We start from the raw sequence: 24811 nt of genomic DNA, 5'->3' as shown, positions 1-24811 counted from the left end.
TTTTTTTTCTCTTTACACTTTTGGTATACGTTTCCATGTTTTTTTCTATATTCATTGGCCCTGAAGTCACACTCCTCCATCTATGCTCTCTTCCCAAATGCTCAGGCTCAAATTTCAAGGAGCATTACAGGATAGCCATATTGAAAGTATGAAAGGTGTTTTGCTAGAAGAACATTCCCATCCACCACATCATTCTAAAAGCACAACATGGGAAAAGAATGCTCAAAAGAAGTTCATACAATGTGCTATATGTAAATCTGTGCAGTTCTTCAGCAATCTAAACTCTGAATTTATGTAACCTACTTTTCAGGTTGTTTAGCACCTAATAGTATCCCTGCTGCCAATCAAATGGCAACTGCAAATATAATATACGTCCTTGATCAGAAAGGAACTGTTCTATGGATAACTTGAATAATACTAGGAGACAGTGTATGTGAAAATGAGATAGGTAAGAATTTGACTTTGCAGCATAGCTGTATGAATACTTGGCTGGGGAAAATGTGCTTGTTCACTTGATAAGTGACCAGAATGAACTTGAGGAGTAGGTTGGTGACATTGAACACAATTATAACATGAAAAGATACAATCTGGATCACCTAGATAACCAATATTAAAGTCCAGGCATCTGAAAGTCCAAGGAGCCTCTTTTCTAAAAACTGTAAGGCTCAAATACAAAGTTTTTTATGCTCAATTCATTCTTATCTAACATGGAAAATATGCTTCGTGGTGTAGGAACTTGAATTCAAACATGACAAAACACAGCAAAGTTACAAACATCAGTAGAAGGAAACAACTTTCTGGCTACAGCAAGACTCAATTTATAGGTACTAAGAAAAAGAGACTGTGAAATATTTCTGAGTTCCAAATCCTAAATAGCCTGCAGGAGTTAGAAAATTTGGTTTTGCAGTTATGGCAATAGATAAAGCCTGGTTTCAATTTATGGTTCCATGTTGCTCTTGGAGCAAATCACTCTTAATACAAAATGTGGATAGTGTGTCATGCCTATTGGACTATAAAAATGTAAGGCAGGGAAATATCTCTCACTAGGTGAAGGCTCAGCATCTACCTCAAAGGAGCATTTATCTAGACTGAGAGGCTGAAGTATCCCCGTATTCAAAATATCAGTCAATAACAAAAACAAATACTTCTGTCTCTTCCCAGCCTGCTCTGGTTATTAGAACTTAACTCAGATGTGAGGCAGAAAACAGTTTTTCTTCTGCATTTGGCAATGTTGCAAGGTTGGGAGCAGATAGGTCTCATTTGCTGAAGGAGAATGCTGGAAAATAAGGAAACAAACCAGAAGTATAAGAGAAACAAGAAGAAGGAACTGGTGGAAACAAACAGGATGGTGAAGGTATTTTAGTGGGTTTCTGGTGAAGAACATCTGCTCCTGAAGACCAATTTTGGAACAAGGGAAGTGGTGGTTGGAACAGTGGAGTTGAAATAGAAGACAAGGTGCAGGCAAACAAGAGGCAGAGGCTCGTGTTAATCACACATGCTGTATGAAAGGCATTTCCTTCTCCACATTAACAAGTCAGGAACAAAGACTTTTCAGGTCTTTTTTGCTTAGAATCAGTAAGGATCGTTGCTTATCCTTAGCAATTTCCAGAAAAAAACATCCAGAATAGTATGTTCTCAGGAGATCAGAAAGTGCTGTTTTCACCTCAGAGATAAACAAAGTATGGGGGTAATTGTTAAGGGGAAAACTGATTATGGGGTCAAATATCCACAATTCAGAAGCAGGGTACAAAGCATAAGAAACAGCAAGGAAGAGATCTGTGAGACTTTTTTTTTTCTAGCCAGCACTCCACGCATAAACTAACCCTTGCTCTGAGTGCCTCTGATGCTTCAAGCAGCCCTCACCATCCTACTTTTACTCATCCTTTCCTTTCACAAATCCCTGCATCTGCAACACTGCTGTGCTTTGCAGCTTCTCTGACACATAGGATGGTGTCTAATGGTTTCAATAGATGTAGATGCTTTTTGTTCAGAATGGGGAGGGCATAGGTTAAAGAAAGAGCTGCCCCCTCTCTATCAGCCTTATTCTTTTCCTTCCCTAAGGGCCTTTAGGGTGTAATGTGGTGGGAAGACATGTAACAGAGGGATAAAGCATAGTGAGAAGTTGTTTTTATCTGCCTCTAAGTAGACATGTAGATAGAAAGGACAGCAGTTTCTAGGCATTAGGAGAAAGGGTTGTTTGGCAGAGGTTTTGAAACTTGGTTACATATTTTTAGTTCAACAGCTTACAAGATAGTGTATTTTAAGACTGAGTGAGTGTTTATGATCCTATAAAGGAAAAGGACTATTGCATGGAGGTTGCTGGTGAAGGCAGTTTCAGATTATGCCCGAGAAGCTGGCAAGGATGAAGGAGGCAATTATGCCTGGCCCTTCACCCTGGCAAGCTGCATGCTGATCACCCTGCTTCTGCTCGGTGGTAGAACAATAGGCACTACCATTTCACCATAGGAATTAATCACACAGCAATTACCCTACTCCAATGCCTTTGGAGGAGGACAGCAACTTCCTTCAGTTTATACAGACTTATGCATTTATTGTTAAGGGAATCTAGCTTCCCATTAAGTGCCTCTCAACTCAAATAGCTCTGATTGTTCTGTCTTAAAGATGTGAGACATGCTTTTTTTTTCTTCTTTTCTTTCTTTCTTTTTTTTTTTTAATGGTGAAAGCATGTAGAAAAAGAGGTGTACTACCAAAGACAACTTTTCTTCCTTCTTATCCTTTAAATGCTTTGCAAAATGTTCCTATTTAATAACAGTTATCTTTATGTAGTAGCTGAATCTTTTCATAAGCTAATAGTTGTAAAGCACTGTCTACTTTGCTTAATGATACTATTTTCCCAATATAAAACAGGGCTAATGGATGTCAAATGTGAAAGCAATATTCCTGCAATTTATCACTTAAGCCTTCTTTCACTTTTTGGGGGTGAATTTCTGTATTTTTAAAGGGGAATTGATTGCCTTGAGTGAATTCTTTTATTCTTATGCATTAACAATTCATGAATGAAGCCAATAGCTGCAATATAATCTCCAGTTCCTTGTCCCACCAATAACCTCAGCTGTGTCCTAGAGGGTAAACTCACACTGCATCAATCAGCAACCTCTGTGGTGCACAGTGAAGCCATATGAAGTGTAGCTTACACTATGTTCTTGTTTGCTCCCTTGACTTCTGGCAGTTGGGAACTGCACAGAAACAAATTATCTGTTACAGTGTTTCCTGGCATGCTGTGCTTTACATGATTGGAAAGTTACATTACTAGAAACAACAAAGAATACAGATACGTGGTTGGGAACCAAACATCAATGGTCAAATGGTCCCTGTGCACTTTCTTCTCTGCTGTCCCTCTCTCCTTGCCACTGTTAAGAATTGGGCAAATCCAGTCAAGCACAGAAAGATTATGGGAGATGAAAATCTTAGTTAAGGAACATCTCTGGACTACTTAAAACAAACCAAAACCGCTGCAAAATTGAACTGGAAAAGGCAAACAAACCAACAGTTTAAGAATACATTAAGATTACTCCTGCAAATGAGTTCATTCCTATCTTTCCATGAGCAAACCTGGTGCTTTTGTTCCCAAGTGAGTAATAAGCACACATGCAGCTATCCAAATGCCCAGACTTACTGTAGCTGTGAGCCTACAAAACAGATATGTATGAAATGGAATCTATATATGGTCTTCAGCCTACCCTGTCAAGTGAGAGCTGCTGCAAAGATAAACTAATCCCAGTGCATTGTGATAGCTGACTTTGAGTGGGAGGTAAAAACCACCTCTGGCATGCCACTTCCTTCCTTGAGGGTCACCCATTCTCAGATGCATTTCCCCCCTTTACCAGACTTTTTGCTCAGTCTCCACACATGCATGTGTGTACATGTACCTTAGTCTGGAGTGGATTCCTTCCAGTGAAATTTGCTGTCTCTGTAAGCCACAGACCACATCCAGGTACTCACATCCCGCACCTGGGCTAGAATCTGACTGTACTTCATGCAAAATTAACACTTTGACTTAATGGACTTGAGCACCTTTACACATGCAGAAAAATGTTACTAATATCACCACACAAGAGATCACTTCTAAAATACGTGGTTGATTTTCTACTCATTAGCATCAGTTTTATATTAAAACTGCGATTTACTGGAAGTCTTAAAAAGAGACACACAAATAGATACACACTACCTATTTATGATTTTTCAGACTGCTGTACTTCCTTGTCTATGCTCTTTTTATCAGATATTTTTTCTAGTTCATTCTCATCATGACACTTTGTATGGCTGATGATGTCACTTTGGACATCAAACTCAAAAATAAAACAAAAATCCTTTACTGATTTACAACAACAACAAAATGTAATGCCTTTCATTAAAAATAACATGTTGGGGGTGACCAATACCCAGTAAAATTCAATGAAGTGTTACTTTATTTTCTCTGGATAACAAGAAATGAAGAATTAAATAAGTAGCCCTCCCCTGTCACTGAAGCTATATTTAAGAGAAGCTGCTGTGGCTCCAGTTCTGAAGCACTTGACCTCTTTGGGATAGAAGAAATATAAAAGATGCTTATTTGTTTGCAGATGGTAAGATAACAAGCAGCACAGCAGAAAATATAAACCTGAGATGACTCTACTTACAAATGATCTTGGGAGAAAAGGGAAGGTACAAGAACAGAACAGAAATGAAAGAGGCAGAGAAAGGAATGCTAGATGTACAGGTTATATGAATAAAGAGCTAAGAAAAGATCTGTAGAAATAATTGATTTTTCTGATTCACCATTGATGCCCACCCGAATCTGATCTTTTTTATTATTATATTTTTTCTTATTTTAATTTATCAAAATTATCCACAATTGAAACAAAAATTGCTAGGAGCTAAATAAAAACATTTCATTTTTTATATGAATTTGTTTTTTAACTTTGATTTGAGGCATTTTCTTTAAAAAGTAAAATAAGAACTTGAAAACAAAAAGCTTGATTCACAGGGACTTAGGCAAAAACTGAGGAAAAAGAACAAGTAATGATTGTGCCTTTCACAAAATAGAGCAGGAACAAAGCATAGGATACCGAAAAGCAATTTCACCTCTACCAACACTGTAGCACAGTCACTAATTCAGCTCTCCTTTCCTATGCTCATATCATTTATTCAGACAAATAGTAAGCAAGATTTCGATTGCTTGTTCATTATTTATCCTGTTACAAAATAATGTCCATAGATCCCAGCTGAGATCAGGATCCCATGTACACTAAACAGCATTAGAGAGATGACCTTGCTCCACATGATGGAGAGAGATCTGCATCCTGCTTTAAAGCAGTGGCAAAGATACAGAAGGGCTAAAGGTTTCTCATTTGTCCGAAACAACCCCTTGAAACTGAGGTCAGAAATCCCAAGTCCAGGTTCAGTGGTTTTTCTGAAAAAATATTCCACAGCAAAAGTCTCCCTGATGCCCCTCTACCCCTTTACTCCATAAACTGGCAGTGCTGAGACTCCAGGAAAGCTCTGACCAGATAACCTTGATTGACAAAACATTTTACATGGACAAGGGCAAGGTAAACTTCCTCAGACTAGCTTGCAGTGTCATAAATGTTTGCAGGATTGACTGTTCCCTCCAGAGGCAGCCCCATGCTTTGCCGTCCTTGCTGCATACAAATGAAGTCACTCCACAGCACAAGTGAGTGCATATGCTGCGGCGTGACCTCCTGCTTTGTGACATCCATCAGTGAAATGTTCTGTGCTAGCAGCTGCCTGAAAATCATCTGGTACATGAATTTTTACTCTGATTTCACTAAAATCCAATCAATAAGGGCATGGAGCGTTAGTGTTCTCATATACCTGCTCTGTAAATAAGTTAAATGAAATACTTGTGCAGACTTTTGTCATTCATTTTGAAGAGCCTAACCAGAAATTGGAGCGTCGGGAGCTTGAAGGAAGGGGCTACTGACAAACAGCATTGCATGTGCATGAAATACAGAATCTTCCCTTCTTCTGGGCATTTCTAAAGCAAAAAGAAAATCAATTCAAAACAGAATGAGCACTAAACATTTTTTGAGATTAATTTGGCATAAATTACTCTAGCACTTTGATGCAGGACTCCTAGTCAATGTGCAATTCTGATGAAGTTAAAGGAGAATTAAAGACAGGTGTTCAAATAGAAGTATATATCACAGCTGAACACAAATTTACTTGGGAACTTGTAAAAAAAAAAGCTACCTGGACAAAATACCTCTAAGTATCATGGGGGAATTCTGTTTTTCCTGTTAAAAAAAAAAAAGATCATCCAATCTGATTACTTTTTAATTAGGAAAGATTAGATAGAAAAAGTTTTCCACCGTGTTCCACTGTGTATTAAGAAAACAAGGAAATCAAATGAAAGTGCAAGTAGCAGTTTCAAAACAACAGAGACACTTTACTGAATGCACTATTAAGCTTTGGGTCTCCTTTCACAAGGCAGATGGCCATTAGAAGTTTCCATAATGACAAAAAAGCAATCGGAAAGTTTCCTACATTGAGGTTTGTACAAAGCTACCACACCTCAATCAAAAAAGACCCAGTGCCTCTGGTGGAAGCAATGAGAAAAGATATATGCTGCCTTTTTACTTAAGCTCATTCTTAAGTATTCTCTATTATTTACTGTCACAGAAAGAACATGTGGCTTTGTGGAAAGCAACAGTAGTGCCAACGTAAGGCAGCAGTCATTATTCCTAAACACTTGGTTAGTGTTCTTGTAACACCTTTCTTCTAAAAACAATGCAACATGATAAAAGCAAAAATGGAAGACTCGGGGGTAGGGAATAAAAAAACAGCATCCTGAAAACAGCTCTGGGAAATGGAGAGGAGATTTGAAAGAGAGCTCTTATTCACATTAAATTTCAGTCGGGTTATTATGTCTTGCTTTGCAATAGTTTACATAGGACTGAACACGCAAAAAGACTAAGAGAAGAGATTACAGCATGTTAAACAAGATGTTCAGATATTTACTAAACAGATACATGTCCTAGAGTTGTTAGTAACCACTTCCCTCCTCCAAGCCTTTGATTCTGACAGAAGTGTGGGTAAATGATAAACATATCTGCTCATGGTTATTACTGTTTTAGTTTCTAGGCTCTGGATAAATAAGAGATTTGATTCAAACAATAATTTACTTTCCATCATTTGAAGTTATGTGGTGTTCAATAAGAATTTGTTACATGATCTCAAGCATTACAACTGGTTGGTGTCCTGCCTTAAAAGTCCTTTGTCTTTCCAGCTCTCCTCATTTTTGCTCCTATCTATTTCTCTAACTCTCCTTTTACTACTTTCCACAATTATAAAAGTAAATGCAAAAGAGTAAATAAACCTTTACCCTGCAATTGTTCTAGGCACTGAGAAAGAACAAATAATCAGTTTGACAGGTAGACAGGAGACAGGTCAAAGTGATCTGCTCAAAGTCTGCCTTCAAGAACGGTCAGCAGTGTAAAGCTTCTTTCTCCTTTCTTTTATTCTTCTTCTTTGTTTTCTTTCTCTTTTTTTTTTCCCTCAAATTTCAGTGTGACCCAACAGCATTCATAAACAGCATTCATGGCAAAGCTCTTTCATTCTAAGGCAGGTATAACAGAAATAGACTGTATTTTCTGTATCTTTTTAAAGATATCCTTGATTTTGTATAACAATATAAAAAGATCATTGCCACAGCTATAAGAACATAAATACATCCTGAACAGTAACTTAGAGCAATGGTATTAAGTAACTTCCCTGCAGGACAAAAAGTTTGGACACTGGAGTAGGAGAAGACCAGTTTGCCACTTTTATCTTTCTGCTTCTCACTGTTGCAAGGAGAGAGACAGTGCTGTTGAAGCAAGACCCATGCTTTGAAATATTTATCCAGAGCCTAGAAACAGGGAGGGTAGCTTACAAAAACATCCAAAGTATTTAAGTGTACTACATTTCTATAAACATGTTAATACACAACATATGCATCTTTATGCATATGAGTGTACATATATGTATAATCATATTGAATTATACGTAAATGTGTTTTTAAGCACACGTATGCAGACATATACATACTTCCATGTATAATAGGTATTTATGTACATATATACATATTTTATTCTTAAGTACCTCCTACCTCTTTTTTTCTGAAACTTCTTTCATGTTCCCAAGCTTTTCCCTCCCTCCAGCTTTGAAGATTAGGCTTTTCTCCCCTCTCACTGCAGCTGGCACCATGCTGCAATCCTTGGTTTCCTACAATCAGCCTTTTTTAAGTTTGTATGCAGACAGCCTTATCCTGACCTGGGACAAGGGCCAGCTGGGAGACTGAAGCAGGAGCTGTGGCCATGGTGCCCTGGAAGCAGAGTGGTGGCCAGAGGTCCTGCTGCTCCCCTGAATGGAGTCGCCAAGAGGGAACAGAGGTAGCATGGCACACTGGTAGTACCACTGCTGACCACAAATGTGACTTGGGAAGGTTTTGCTTGTGTATGGAGATGGGTTCTAGGAGGCAGCAGCAATTCACATTAGAGAGCCCTGGATTCTGGTAGTGCCTTATTATATATTTGCTTCTGTTACTATTTTTAATGCTAGCTGGATTAAACTACCAAGGGTAAATCTAGGACAAATTACAATTACACTTTCTTTATGCTGTGTAGACATGCCCTTTGACTGTTTGATTGCAACTGGCTTTGGATCAGGGCTTATAGCCAAAGCTGTGTCACTAGCATAGCATGCGACACTCTGCAGAGCCTCTAAGTATAAGCCATCAGCCCTGTGATCTAAAATACACATAACTGCAATGAGCTGGGAGATACTCCAACACTTCACAGCATATAGAAGAGATTTATTAACACAGATTTTTTGTTTGTGGATACAAAAATACATAGAAGGCCAAATTGTTAGATTATATGAAGCAGAGAAGCTCAGTGCATGAAGAGGGGATGAAACTCTGGTGTGTGAGCATATGTGAGAACACACCTCTTCCATGTACCACTTGGTAACTGTTTGAAGATAGATCTTCAAAGGCGCTGAAAATGACAAAATGTCTGTGGCTTCACAGTCCAGTTTAGGCAAAAACATAGCTATGGAGAAAAGGGTTGGGGTCCTGGCTTTCATATTCACCGTGACGGTAAACTCTTGCTGGTAATTCATACATACAATGGAACTGCAGTTCTGAGGTTGCAGAAGAAGCATGGCTAGGACCAGTTCAGCAGGCAAAGATGCACAAGAGGTACCTCGGCAACTCAGCTTCAGGCACAGCACAGGGCTCTCTGAGAACTCTGCCCTCAGCTCTCCTACACAGAACACTGCATCACAGTGGGGTGGTCAGAGGAGCTACCCCAGCTACCAGTACATCACCTATCACCAAAGCTACCAGCATTAAAAAACAAAAACAAAAACAAACAAACAAAAAAAACCAACACAAAAAACCGACAACAAAACAACCAAACAAGCAATTACTCAAATCCCTCTCGAAACAAACTATTCCATCAAATGCTATATAATCAGACTTTTCTGTCACGTGGTTTGTACATGTATCAAGCCATTAACTTCAGCAGGGTCAACTTCACACTCACTAAAAAGGGAACTGAATGCAACAAGTAAGTTTTGGTTAGACAAGGTACAATATTTATGACATTTTTTTTCCCAGTGCTGTTACGTTACACCTGCATTTTATGTGAGTAATTTTGTTAGACAAGCAGGCATTTGCAAAACATTGCAAATGCAACAGAGTATAATGAGTACACTTCCAGAGAGGATATTCTGGTACCCTACAGGCCTTGATTGGGCAGCCCATTTAAACATCAGGTTAAATCCCGTTTAAGTGAGTACTTTACTGAAGTTTTTCAGCAGTACACTTAATGGCTGCAAATTAAATGTCAGGAAACAAAACACAGTCAGTTCTCATTTTATTTCTCTTTTTCAGCTAACTATCCAAAGAAACCTTAGGCTCACTTCCGTCCCTCCCCCCCCAACCCCTCCAATATTTAAATGAATTCTGTGCAGATTGAGAGGGAAATATGCATTTCCTTTTCCCACCAAGAGTCACGTTCCCTCACACTACATCACCACCACATTTATTTATACCACCCCGAACTTCACGCTGCTCTCTCCACCTCCACATGCCCCTCAGGCTCGGGTTCTCGTGCAGGACCCGCCGTCCAGCTGCGCCCAGCTGCCGCTCCTTCGGAGCCCTGTCCCCAGCAGGTGGCACTCAGGCTCTGCCGCTGGCCCCGGCAGGCTGCGGGGCACAGAGCTGGCAGTCAAAGGATGGAGCGTTTGCTTGCAAACACCTTTTTCATCTCTGGGATAGAGGCAAACGGGTGCTTTTCATGCTTAAATCATCATCAGCATCCGTTGTAAGCCCTTTCACGCCGTCCATCCCTAACTCATGTCTCAGCCGAAGTGGGCACACAGCAGTGACTGTGAGGGCTGCGAGGGACATCCCTTGTGGAAAGAACAGGGGCTGGTGTCTGAGCATATGTAACATCATAGCAAACAGTCACAGAATCAGAATTTAAAACCTCTTTACTATCCTCACGGGGGAATCTCTGCATCAAGAAGGGAATATATGTGCATACTGTAACTCCTATTAGTGTTAATGGGAATTATGTGTGTAAATCTCCAAATCCCAATGTACAAAGATGAGAGTATCCCCGTAAGGGTCTGAAATATACATTTGAATTAAGCTTGACTGTTGGGAAACTCATAATGCTGTGGCTGGTATTATAAATTTATACTTACTAGGACTAAGTTTCACCTGAAACAACAGAGCCTGAAGTGTTATTTGTTCCAGCAAATTATTTTGTTAGATGTGATAATCAGTTCACAGCAGGACAGCGGGAGGCTACTCAGATTGTTGACAATTCTGGGCCCCATCCAGCTTCAAGCAGCTTCTGAAGCAGCTCCAAAGGCTGCAGAGGGGATCCCAAAGTCAGTGCTCCGGGAAGGCAGGGCAGGGCTAGCTGCCTGCAGCCACCTCCCCGCAGTGCTTTCCTAAGGCACTGCTACCTGCTCTGCAAAGCAGCCCCCCACCAGGAAGTGAGGTCTCAAGGGAGGTGCTGTTTTTCCCAGCCCCTTGTATTTTGCTAAGTGGATGAGATTTTTTTCTTATGAGCTAAGTGCCAAAAACACCGTCTGTGGTGGAGGAGGAGCTTCAAATCTGTTCTCCTTGACTTACTGGGCTACTTTGTAGTTTATTTCAGGAGTTATATGACCTAAGGGTATGCCTGCCATTAGCATCACCTTTGAATTCAGACAATATCTTTCACAGAATCTTTTATCCTGATCTCAAATCCTCCATCTCAAATCGGTTTGAACGCCAGGGCACCCCTCCTCTGTGAGACCCACATTTCCCCTTGGGTTGGAAGTAAGCTAAGCCCCGCTTTGACTCTGTGGGTCATGGTACTGCAGGGGGACTGCCCTGGGGCTAGGGGGGCTCCTAATAGGAAATGCACTCAAAGGAGCCACATCTGTAGCTTCAGCCTGTCCTAAGTCACCTTCAGCACACTACTATATGGCCCAACAGTTTAAAGAACACAAAGGCACAAAAGACATACGTGTGGGTCCAGTGACACTGACTGAAGGGACTGCTACAGTCACAGTGCGAAGCACTTGACAAGCAGCCACTGACCCCCTCACACACTGTCACATATTCTCCTCCTTTCTGTCTCTCTTCATAGCAGCACCCAAGTCTTGGTTCCCCTTGGCTAGCCCCTTCGAGAGCAGCCGTGTCTGCTCCCTAATCCTGTGCAGTTCCAAGGTTAGGCTGAAACAGACCAGCACATAACAACAGCCTAGCTTAAATGCATGCACAGAGACAGTGAGCAGTTCTATTCTGAATGAGTCCTTAATCTACTGAGGTACTTGGGATAGTGTAGTTAATTACTTTAAAACTCAATCTCCTACCCTGAGCCTGGGTGTGACTCCACAAACTCACTTTTGAGTCCTGTAATGGAATAGAAGTATTTCCAGTCCTCATTAAAAACACCGCAAAACCACAGCAGCTGTGTTCCTCATAATGATTTGTTTCACTGATAGATCAAACGGCCTGTTGACAATGGTTGACTGCAACCGACAACCTCTTCTAATAAGATAAAGAAGTTGTACATTTTATTGATTATAAAGTAAATTGAGTTTTTGTCCCTTTAAATTTTTTATTGGCTACAAAATGGAGGACTAATGCCTTTGAAATTGTAGCTTGCCATGACATTACAATGAATTATAATCCTAACCTATTCATGCTTCCTCAAAGGCCTAACCCATTTGCCTGCTTCACAAGCATGTTGTAAAATGCCCTACATTTACATATATATTTTTGGGAGCTTTTTATTTGAGAGCTGCAGCAGACTTGAGAAAGGAAAAGGGGCTGAATGGGCAAGAATTCTTGAGATCCTGGAATTTTAAGAGACCTGCTATATCTCAACACCAGCTAGGAGCTCAAGGCAGACATTTTTGGATAAGGCTCTTAGTTTTTCATTACACAAGAGGTGAAGTTTTTAATCCCTTCTGGCTCTGAAGATCTATGTTCCTGTACATCTTGGGAAATGGAGCTCACAGTGCCAAAATAAATCTACTACTTTCCAGATCAATATTTAGGGTCAGATCTTACAGAAGCCTGGGGCATATCAAGGAGCACTTTAAATGCCAGACACTAAAATCAGGACCCCAAAATCTCCTCACCATCTTTTCCAGGTATCTCCCCACTTGATCCGGGCCATATAGTTCCTCCAGCTCTGCTAAAGCCTCTGCATAGAGAAAAGCCTTTACATTGAGTCTGCTGTGTTGCAGCGCTTGAGTGATGCTCAAGGCCTCTGCAATGTAGTTCAGAGGGGAAGGCCAGCAAGCAGCTATGGCTCAAACTGTCTCAAAAACATCACTGTATCAGCTTTACTCTTCTAAAATTGGTAGGGAGGGGAAGACAGGAGAAGAAAGCAGCTGTTTTCCCATCACTGGTACTTTGCAATTGAGAAACACCAGAGAACCTGACTATGGCTGTAGAGATGTGCAGATAAGACAGTGGAGGGGAGAAGTCTCAGCTTTTCATCTTTCACAATTTCTATTCTCTTGCTCTTTTTGCTCATCCCTAGTGGCAGGACAATATAAATGCAAGCAACAACAATAAAACAACCAACAGCAAAAAACAAGCAAGAGGGAAAAACAGCCCTCGCTCCGTTATCAAGCAACTGGATGTAAGTCACATTTCAGAAAGACTAGATTTAACACATACAATGGTGACTGCCTTCCTGCAGTCACCTCTGTGCTAAGAGGACAGATGATCTCCCTTTTTAAACTTGTTCTTATATATAGAAAACTGGTGCAGAATGCCAAATACCACATCACCCTGAAAAGCACCACTCTGCACTGAGCATTTTATCCAAATGACCCTTTCCAAGTCTTCAGCTTCATTCTCATCCAGTCAGGGCAAAAGCACGCAGATACACATTCAAAGTCCACAGTAGGTAACAAAGGAAATAACTGGAAGCTCAGTTTTTAGCTGCTTTAGAGCAGGCAGTTAGAAGCAGTGGTCTGCATTGTGGCATGGCATCAGCCAGCAATAGTTGCGGCCTGCAGCATCCTGGGCCTGCTGCCTCCTAGTACCTGCTCTCAGCTGGTGCTGGTTGTGGCATGCACCCTCTCTGTCAGTGTGATGTCAGTGGTATGGAAACCGAACCTTAAATACTGCTCTTCAAAATGGGAACTGCTCAGTTGCAGCATTTCCAAGAGCAGCGATCAACTGGCTAAACCCACAGTCCAGCATTTATATACAATATTCTATTCTAAAATTAGCAGCTGAAGTGGGTTACTAACTCCTGAATGTCAGAGCATTGATTTCAATGCCTATACTTGAGCCTAAGTGGCTGCAGTTTGAAAATCTGCACCTAAGCGTGTGGGTTATTGGCAGTCGTTCCCTCACAGAGGATCAGCTCAGAGCAGCAGTCCTTGCTGTCTCTGTCCTACAGGGACTAGAATCCCTTCAGTTTCCTGTTCGTCAGTTGAGAGCTTTGCCGGTGCTCAAGTCAGTCAAAGGGGAAACAAAACAAAACAAACAAACCAACAATAATCAGGGTTTCATAGAAATATTGCATTCTTTCCTAGAGTGGAGGCAAAACAAATAGAAGCTTAAAGTAAACAGTTTCTGCCAGCAGATCTTTTCCCCTTTTACAGCATGAGCTACAATGCCCTTCAGCCAGTAGAAGGCAGAGAAAGTTCTGCCAGGAAAAAGAGTTAGTTGAAAGAGTTTACTTTAAACTTTTGTATACTCTGACACATGCACACAAGACAGCCCCTTTCTTCTTCTTCAGTGCTTGATAGAAAGAAAATGGATTTCTCTCTATCGATTGGTATGCAGCTGGCAAAAGTAAAGGCAAGTTTCCTCATGGTCATGCCTCTGTGATCAACCATGATCTGGAAGAATATTATAAGAGATAAAGTAGGACTGTCTTGTTCACATAGGACATCCAGAGCAATGGAAGACAAACAAACAAATAAAAAAACCCATCAGCATCTCTGATTATTTCACTCATATAAACAAGCTCAAAATACCAAAGCAAAACAACAATATTTTATTTTAATAAATCTGCTCAATGAGTATTTTTTTTCTAAAATCTATCCCTTTTGTAATGAAGACAAAAGTTGCATTCTATATTCATTCACAATCACGTAAATCTGAGTAATAGTAAATCTTATGGAAGAGTTCTGTAGTTGGTTAGGACAGTAATTCTGCCTAAAAAGTGAAGTGGTCTCAAAAACAGCAACCATCATCTTTTGTGAAAAATGTTCCCACTTCCAAGCAGTTCTAATGTTTCCTCTAAAAATGGACTCCTTGATAGGAAGTTAATGAAAGCATGTCATGTGGAATACCCGGACCACTTTGTAAAGCATGTAAGAACAATAGGATTGTGTCCTGAAGATTTTATAACAGGCAAAACAAGAACTAAAAAAAAAAAAGAGAGAGAGAAAGGAAAGCAAAAAAGATTTCTAGCAGCGCAGAGCAGGACAAAGCTGAGCAGCAGTTGGATTAGTGAATTTGTTTTTAAAGCACCTCCCTTCTCTGCACTTTCACCCTTGCTGCCTGCCCCACTACCCTGACCTCGTTCCCTTCCCAGTTTCAGAAGAGTCGTCCCTCCTTTCCCTCCCGACCTGCATTCCTCAGTGATGGCTGGAATGCACGATAAAGACACCACTAAACCCAGCCAGCTTGCCTAAGATCGGGAGATAGGGAGGGTGATGTTAGCAAATTAACTGATTGGTACAAAACAAAAGAGGGAAAAAAAGTTGTCAGGAAACGGAGAACTTTTGAACCCATTTAAACAAAGAGTGGTAGAGGAGCGGGCGTGTCTGTCGCAAGTGCCTACTTCGCAGGAGCCAAGCCAGGGCGCAGAGCTGTCTGAGGAGCGGGAGTCGCTCAGTTCTGAGGGAGAACACAATGGGACTCTGGTCCGGCACTTCCACCCCTGTACTTCGTAGCCGCAGCTTGCTCCAGCCTGCTAAGGGACAATGCAACCTCTTTGTGTGCTGCCTTTGTGATTATACTTTGAAGGGCCTTGGGCTCGTGGAGAAGCTGTGTTATGTTGAAAATAATTGCAGTAAGACTTTCAGGTATGTACAGGCTCCTTTATTCAGTAAGAGTAGCTGGTATTCCTGGTTTTCCATCAGCACCGAGAGGGTTAATACTTTCCTGGGCTGGCCTCCAGAGAATTTGCTCTCTGTGGCTCCAGATGTCTTTCAGAAATCTCCAAAGTTTTGCTGCCCTCATTAGTGACAGATGTGGGAGTTACAATTTGAAATTTAGGTTTACTAAAGTAAAGCATTGTGAAATCTCAGGAATCCACAGAAGTACTCTTAAAGGCATAAGTGGTACAGATCACAGACAACATGCTTTCATGTAATGCTGAACAAGAAGCTTTATTACCAACATCATTTTTCTTATCCCTCTCCACTTTATCTCAGCCTTCCTGTGCAGCCTTCTCTGGGACCTCCTGGTTGCTTTGTGCTGTTTGGCAACAGCAGTGCCCAGGTTCTCTCAGCCCAGTGGGTATGTTGGTAGCCCTCTAGGCAGGGCTCTCCACCAGGACCAAGTCCTGCCCATCTTCCCAGAGCATAGCACCAGCCTCCTGCCTCAAGGGGTGTGTGCTTCTGTGCACAGCTGGAGCCACACACTAATTCTATATTGCTATCAGCTCAATCGTTGCTTTTATCACAACAGCAGGCAGATTTTTTTACCTTCATGCACTGTTTCGGACTGCCTTTCATTCTTCCTGCTGTAGAAAGGAGACACCCAAGCACAGACATTTCTTGGAGAGGATGTTTACTTTGACAAACAGCCACTAAGCCACTAATATTCATCTGCAGAACCTGACAAATAAGGCCTCCAAGGTCAGCACGAATTGGCACTATACAAGCCCTGGAGAAGATACTATTGCTTCATTGTCATTACATAAAGTTCTTCATCAGCACCTCTTGTACGCAGAAGAGACACAGCAAAACTGTCACTTGCAACATTCTCCATCAGTACTGCTGATCTGGGGGAAGAGGCCTAAAACAGCCATGAAGTAACCATGCAACAAGTAAGCATTTCCGATAGGGCTGCAGGCAATACGTAGTTGAGAGAATCTAACTCTTTGGTCCTTCAAGTAACTGGAATGACATTGACCACAGGAAAGGACAGATCACACACACACACACACACACACACACACACACACACACACACAAAAGTAAAGGCTTTATACTTCCTTACAATCATAGACTATGCATAAGCACAAAGTGTATTCCTGCTCATCCTCAGTGCAGATAACATGCAGAAAAGGATGTATCTGAGATGTATATACCCTAAGTCTGTCAGACTCAGAAGGAAACTTTGGACAGCCTGGTCTAGTGGTTGGCGACCCTGCCCACAGCAGGGTTGTTGAAACAAGATAATCTTTGAGGCCCTTTTCAACCAAGGCCGTTTTATGATTCATTTGTGGCTTACAGTCTATATATCTCTACATATATATATATATATTTTTTTTTTTAAGAAAGTCATACTTATCAAAGAGAAAAAAATAAGTAAATCATTCAAAGCATGTAATAGTGTATACAAATCTCAGTGGCTTACATGGTTTCATGAAAGTTGAGCAGAACCACAGGATCTTTCCCTCTTGCTCTATTATTGTAAACTTTTTCCTGATGCTTCTTCAGGATAGTGCTGTCTGATTCACTAACCCATAATAATTGTAGCCTAGAAGTATTGCATACAAATCATTCATTAAAAAGGTAGCATGTAGAACATCATTGAGAGTTGCTTTAAGATTCAGTTGATGCCTTTTCAATTTTGTTTAGCTTCAGGGGATACATCCTTGGAAGCTGTTACCATTTGATGCTTCTCTCATTTTCCCAATAATCCATAAATCTGGGTTGTTTTTTTTCTTCCTTTTCTCCTTTTTAAAATGACTCTGCCTTCTTTTTCCCTGTACTATTCACTTTTTATCAAGTTCAGTTGTTCAGACAGAGAAGTGTGTGGTTCTCGGAATGATCACTCTTTTGCCATCCATTTTGTTCACGAATCTATTCTCCCCTCCCAACCTTTGAAAACTTAACATATTTGAGTTAGCAGACAGTCAAGCTTTTGTTTTACCACCCATCAAGTATTGCCATTTGCAGCACTAAAATCAATTCCCCACTGCAAAGTCAAATCCTACATTCACTCCAGCCTCTGCAGGTTAGGCTTGGGGCTGGAAAACAACTGCATATGAACTGGGCACACTACGGAGGGGAGGGTCTGTGAAAGGTATGTATGTTCTCATTGGTACTTGCCCCATCCATTCAGAGAAGCTCTGTATGCACCACTGCTTCTGAGAAGAAGGAGTTGAACTTTGAAGTCTTTAGAAGTTATATTATAGGCATTAAGTGGAGATCATAACAAAAACAAGCCAGAGATGAGAGTAAGAAGGAAGATTATCCTCACTAGAACACACGCTATGGTTTCAGTGAGGATATACTTTATTTTTCTCTGCTTCCATGTAAGTCACCTGCTGAAGAGGTCCTCAAGTTGCCTCTCCCTTAGCTGGAATCTATTCCAAATGGGTTACAGCTGCTACTAATTTAGTTTTGGGCCTAACCCCTTGATGACAGAAGCCATGACTTGTTCACAGGAGTTTGATGAGCCCTAGCTGGGAATATGTGTATGGTGTTTCTGCACCTTTCTTATCCAGCAAGGAACGTATTTTCAGCTTTAGAAGTGTGATCTGATCTTTCATCGCTAGCATGAATGAGATGATGATAGCATAGGGAAAGTGGGCATTTGTACATATGTAAACAGGGAGAACAGCTCCCATATATGTGACAGAAAATAAAGATGAAATCAGCAATAACTCATTAGTGGCAAGAAAACCATCCTTAAATTCACCTTAAAAAAAAAAAGCAAAAATAAACAAAACCCACAACATCACTGCATGAGAAACAGCTAAATGAATTTCACTATTGATAATGAGCAGGAAGCGCAGTGCTTGGGATCATGAGTTTATGCAAATCTGTTATTACTGCAAATTGGCATCCTAAGACCCTGATCATGCAACACTTGCACATACGCTAAGCTTTATGCACATGAGCAGTCTCATTAACGCCAAAGACTTAGTCGTGCATAAAGCCAAGCAAATGCATGAGTGTTTGTGAGACTGGGATTTAAGCACAAGGGATAGAAAACAAATTTACTGTATCATCAACAATTATTTCTGAAACCCATCAGAAGCCAAGGTGGTGCCAGAAGTCTGCTTATTGCAGAAACATTCAAAGAGAGAGGAAAGGGATTTTGAAGATTGCTGCTTCTAATTCAATCCATTAGTCTCAATAATAATGGGCCTAACACAGGAGGAATACATCCCTACCCTGACTAAAATATAACTGATTTATGGATATTAGCAACCAAATATTTCCCACAAAATTTTACAGTATAAACAGAATTGCCTCTTAAAATCAGCAACAAGAAAAACCTTTTGCATAAGAGTTCTAACTTACTTAGTTACTATGAAGAAGAACTGGTTGTAATCATCTTGGATTTGACTAAATTATTCAGCAGTGTCTTGCAAAACTCTTCCAAAATTAATTTAAATGGTATTAGGTTTACGTGGATTCAGAGCTGACTACAGCATTTATACAAATAACTATGATAAATACAAAGGCTTACACGGGAGGGATGTGCCTGTTGCACTGCAGTGAAGACTGATGGCTAATCTTAGAGCCGGTTTTAATTAGAACATCCAGCAATGCTTCAGAAAACAGAAAAACTCCCCTATGTTATGAAACCTGATGAAAATATGCTATTTTCTTGGGAATCCAAAAGAGTAAACACAATAAAATTTGAGTACTTACCAGCAAGATGAGAAAAAACAGAGAGCTGTAAAACAACTTCTATACAAGCACAGCTTCTGCCAAATTTAAAGGGACAGCTCAGGAGAAGGACTTCCTGGAAAAGGACAGACCTACATTGTGAAGCTGTAAAACTAAGGCCTCAAGAAAAACAAAATAAGGTCTTATTATCATAAATATAATTTGTCAATAATCATATTTAAGTGTCATGATAATGATAATTTCTGTACCTTTTTTTTTTTTACCTTTTCGCTTGGCTTCAGATTGCAAAACATTAGTACATTCTCTGCAGTTGGTTTTACTGCTACTTTCTGTTTATTTCTTTTTCTTCCCCTTTAGTTTCTGGTCTTTTTTTTTTCCCACCTAGTAAAATCGCTGCTGTCAATTGTGCTGCGTAACAGTAAAGCTGACAGAATTATGGTGCTCACAGTCATATCTCGAGGCTTGTTTTGAAGCAGTAGTTTCAGGATCTCCAGGTACCATGTGTGGCCATGTATATGTCTCCTGGCAAAGCCTGGATGCTCGAGGGCTCTTGGTTCTCCGTATGGTTTTGTACAATGGGTTGTCATGGAGATTCAGAGTCTGAAAAAGGCGCCACGGTCTTTCACTCTGCTGCAGTCTGTATGATCGGGCTGCTCACAGCATTGGCTATGAGGGCTGGGCTGGCAGGGAGCCAGGCAACTTGTGAAAATACTTTCACACATTTGCACTCGATGTTTTGGTTGTGGTTAAATGGAGTATTGCTGTACTGATGGCCAGCTGTTTCCAAGTCTGCATCAGTCTTACAGGCTTAATTTTATATAAAAATAGCTTTGGGGGATGACTTTGGTGAGGTAATATCTTCATTTCTGTAATTTCACAGCACAGTAATGCTGTGTGTTCCAAATGCATAAGAAGAGAGAGAAAAGAGTAACACAGAAGGATGTTGTCTCGAGGCCCTTCCCCCTCCTCCTGTTTTACCAAAGGAAAAAAAGTTTTAACTTTCTTCACGGGTTAAGTTTCAGCTTTTAATCTTATCTATGAAGTTCTCAAAGAAGAACGCTGGACTTCTGTGACTAACAAACACCTGCCAAGAGTGTGATTCTGAGCTGGTCTGTAAAGGAATATCATGACAAAGATGTAAAAGGTGGTATTATTGGTGTGAAGAGAGATGCAGCTGCTGGAACCAGCCCTGCGAATATTTGCTCCTTCTGCCTAGTGGCACCACGTGCGACATTCCTTTTAATGTCTAGTTGAAAAGATGCATGAGTATATAAAATTCCTGACTTCAAGGCACCACCATGTCCTGAGGACTGTGAAAACTGATGAGCAAAGGAAAGTCTGAAGCCACTTTGGGCAATCAGTGCCTACCTACTTCATCCCAGCAGGTAAAGATCAGCTGGCCATCAGCACAGCTCTGCCAAACTGAAACTCCCAAAGGCTGTGATGATAATTAACTCTAAAATGTTGCCTTTTCCTTGAAATACATGTGCTATTGTTTGAAGAAGTAATTATTTCAGAATAAATCAGTCATTTTTAATTCAGACCTTATTTATTATATTCTGAAGCACATCTTAAAATGCAACACTGAACACAAATTTCTCTTTGATTGATTTAATGAAAACAATTTCTCTCTTCAGCAAGCACTTGCTTTCAGAGTGAAACCTTAACATTTTACTTTTATCTGTCTTGTCAATCACTGTTTTGAGTCTTTTTTTCTTGCTGGTCCCACCTGGAGATGTCATATTCTCCTCAAAAGAATGCAGTCTGAAAAGATGCTGAACACATCAAACCAGCCAACTAGTTACCAGTTAATCTGACAAATAGGTCACTTTTTTTTTTGAAAGCAACTTGTTCAGCTGATGGATGACTTGAGCACAGGTTTCCTTAGTTTGCCTATAACTGATGTCCAACTGTTATTTTTTCAGTTTGATACTTAACATCCTAAATGTTAAGTCCTCATAAAATAATTCAGGCTGGAAGGGACTTCAGAAGGTCATCTCATCCCCTCTCCTGCTCAAAGCAGGGTCAGGTATGAGATCAGGTTGCTAGAGGCTTTATCCAATCCTAAAAACTCCAAAGATTTTAACACAGCTGCACAACTTCTCTGGAAAACCATTTGCAATCCTCAATTAGCTTCACACTGAAAAAGATTTTTCTAGTGTCACGTTGAAATCTTTGTTTTTTTCAGTTTATGTCCGTTACTTCTTCTCCCTTTCTGCTGGGCTGGGGCTCGTGTTAGTAAGGACAGTGACAAATAAACCCTTTTATTTCTCATCAGTATATCTGCATGCTTTAGGGAGGACAATTACAATATCCTTCAGGCTCGAAGGTGATGAATCTAAACAAAGTTTATCTGCTCTTATGTACGGTATTAAAACATAAATCTCGTCTTTGCATGTAAGGAAAACACAATTTCAATCTGACCCAGGTACTGGAGTGCACAGTTTTCCTATAAAGGATGTTCTTACATTAAAAAGACTATTGTAACCTAAACACTTCATGACATATTTTCTTTCTAAGGAAAATTTTTCAATTGCACTAAGCATGCTGAAGTCATTATGTTAGAGATACTACTCTGTCCAGCCAGTCTTATTATAGGTTAGACTTCTGCAAGAGATTAAAAAATGATGCATTAATAGATATCCTTCTAAAAAGACTCTGCTGAGTAATATTTGCATTTTTGCAAACCGGGGGGAACATACAGAGCAGCAAAGGAAATACAGCAAATAATTCAGGGCAAATAATATATAACCATGAGATCTTTTCCACTGTATTTATTTAAATGAAGGGAAATATGTTAAAATGAGAAAGCAAAGCATTTCAGTTTATTCACATATTTTACATTCAAAGGACCATCTGAAATACTTTTTTTTCTTTATTTCTTTCTTTTTTTTTTCCCCTAGAAAAAAAGAGATTCCTCTTGTGGTTTCCAAAATTTTGACAGAGACATGGAATATACATAATGAAGCACATCATTGCTGTACATACAATGAAAGCCTTATATATATGGAAAAAAAGATAAAATCCAAACAAATCTGACCGTTAGTAAAAAAAGAATTCCTTTAGTATAAATAAAATTCAGAGTAGTACTTTATTTTAACAGACAAAACAACAGTGGGATTTATTAACAACTACATATTTACAGTGTCTGACTGGTAAAAATAAATGGCTTCTTCTGAGATCCTAGACACTTCCTTAGAAGGCAACGTGGAATGAGGCTCAGTGCTTCACATTAGCTAGATGCTAAAAGGATGAAATTAAAGCATACTTTAAAAATGAATATGAGTATGATGGCACAGCTGGAAATGCTGATGTAACACATCTATGCCCTGATGCAGCAAAGCTTGCACCATAACAAGTTCTCTCTGATTTCAGCAGATCTGTGTATGCTCTAAAGGATAAACACAGGATAAATGTTCTAAATTCAGGAGCATTGGAGGAAGAGAAATGGTTGACTCAAGGGTGCTACAAATAGAGAAAACTGCTGTAGTTACAATTTCATGGAGGCACATGATCTTGAATTTAAATCTGTACTCTTCTGCAGAGGTGAATTCTACCACTCTATTTTTCAGTTGATCCTCCATTTGATCCTATGTGGTTTGGATTCCACATGTCCCTACCAAGTGACAAACTTCATAAAGCATTTCCTTCCCAGTGCCTCCCAGATCATAGTGCCAGTTTAGCAGATCTCAGTCTTTTTGGCAATTAAATAAAACAAGAACCAGATCTTTTTCAAAGTATTCACAAAATAATCTTTCACTTATGAAATGGCTGTCCCATACTGATACCATTCTTGCATCAGATCTGACCTCAGTTCCTTTAGATCTAAACTATTCTTTGAAAGTTATAAAAATAAAGAATTGATTAATATACAGATATATATTTCAGAGTGATAAGAGAATAATATTAAACAAATTCCTTTTTAAATCTACTTTAAATTAAAAGAAATGTTTTCAGAAGTCTGTGCTGGAGCAGATCTTTATCTATTGACTTTTTAATGGAACCCATTCACTGCAGATGGTCATACACAACTAAATGTAAGAAGCTCATTACTATAGAAAGACAGCGAGTATGATTCCACTATCAAGTGATTAATAAAATCTGCTGTGCTAGCTGGTTCTTGATATTTCTTTTCCAAGAGCTGGAGATATTTCCAATATCAGAAACAAAACCTAAGTCATGAAAAGTCCTGAGCTTGTTTCAAAATTTTCTTATTTCCTTGGTCTTCGTTAATATATGTTCTGCTATAATCCAGTTTGTTTCGTATACTGTTTGTATACAGCATAATATAAATGCTTTGGATGAATGCACACATACGTACAAAAACAGCCAGTAAATCATTTAAGAAATATGCCCGCTGGTACAATACCACTTTTTCCTGTAATGTCCATAATGACATGATCTGTTTTGCTCCCCTTTTCCACCAAGATGCTCATGCAGATTTTCCTTCTATTTATCTTAAGCAGCCGAAACAACAAGGAACATTTTTGAACAACCTATAATACTCTTCTTGAATCTGAAAGAAAAATATTGAATCCAAACATGAAAAAGATAAATTTATATATATATCTTTATGTGTTTTAACTAACTGTGTATGAATCACTTTGTTAGATATTTTAAGGTGGGGCTGCTTGCGACTGTAGGACGGAACACTGAAAAAAGCATAATCTCAAAACTGTTTGGGGAGTGTGAATCCTGTTACTAACTGCAAAGAATGGAAGTGAGCTTTACTGCATCCATTGCATTGTTTCATCTGATTACTGGTGAGTTTTACAAGATCATTTTTTAATCTTCTGTAAGTATTTTATTTTATTTTTTTAACAGGAAGAAAATAGGTGCAAAGGTAAGAACAGGGACAATGTTCTGTCTCCCCAGAAGGCAACAGCAGTATTTCCCCTCTTCCCTTCCCACTCCCATGAAAGGCTCAAGGCTTTCTTCCTGCTTTGAAAAACCGTCCACACTAGGACTTTGCTTCAAGTCTGGGCATTGTCCTGGGCAAACCTGAGTGCCCCTGTGGCTCCCCACGAGGACACTCACCTTTCTGGACAGCACACAAAGAAAGATGAAGATGAACATCCCCTGAAAAGCATTGAAGATTGTAAACAGATAGGCTGTAACCACGGAGCCCTGGACGACGTGGAGGACCCCAAAGATCCAAGTAGCCCCAAGGAGGAACAGGAGAGCGAGAGCACCTCGGGCACAGGACCTAGGGAAATGCAGACAAACACAAACGTATTGTGTATCCCTTTGCTGCTTGGCATAGGGAATGCTGCCTACGTAATTTATTTTTTTCTGTGAAGGCCTGAGAAGTGCAAATGCATGGGTTGCTCTTTAGGGTGTGCTGTAGCACCGTGACACAAATAAGCTCACTCTATCACTGCCAAAGAGCAAAAGAGTAAAACTGGAGGGCCTTAAAACACTGGCTTCTTTAATCTTCAGATATGTTTTCTCTGGTGTACTGCAGCACCATATGATTTGATTTAAATCTACTGTTAGTGTAATTCCC

General features: G+C 39.9%; 1 protein-coding gene across 1 annotated transcript in view; it reads right to left on the bottom strand.

Moving 5' to 3' along the window:
• Nucleotides 1-22064: 22064 nt before the first annotated feature.
• ADGRL4 (adhesion G protein-coupled receptor L4) overlaps nucleotides 22065-24811 on the bottom strand; it is a 47811-nt gene continuing 45064 nt past the window's right edge. The window contains exons 14-15 of the mRNA XM_019618847.2: nucleotides 24343-24511; nucleotides 22065-23821 (exon numbers count right to left, since the gene is read on the bottom strand). Of these exons, the coding sequence (XP_019474392.2) occupies nucleotides 23759-23821; nucleotides 24343-24511 (232 nt within the window). The 3' untranslated portion in view covers nucleotides 22065-23758. The remainder of the gene's footprint in view (nucleotides 23822-24342; nucleotides 24512-24811) is intronic.

Source organism: Meleagris gallopavo, chromosome 10 (assembly GCF_000146605.3).
Source record: "Meleagris gallopavo isolate NT-WF06-2002-E0010 breed Aviagen turkey brand Nicholas breeding stock chromosome 10, Turkey_5.1, whole genome shotgun sequence".
In the NCBI taxonomy this organism is placed as follows: Eukaryota; Metazoa; Chordata; class Aves; order Galliformes; family Phasianidae; genus Meleagris; species Meleagris gallopavo.
The sequence above is the reverse complement of the archived record's forward strand: the minus strand, read 5'-3'. Positions and strand labels throughout refer to the sequence as shown.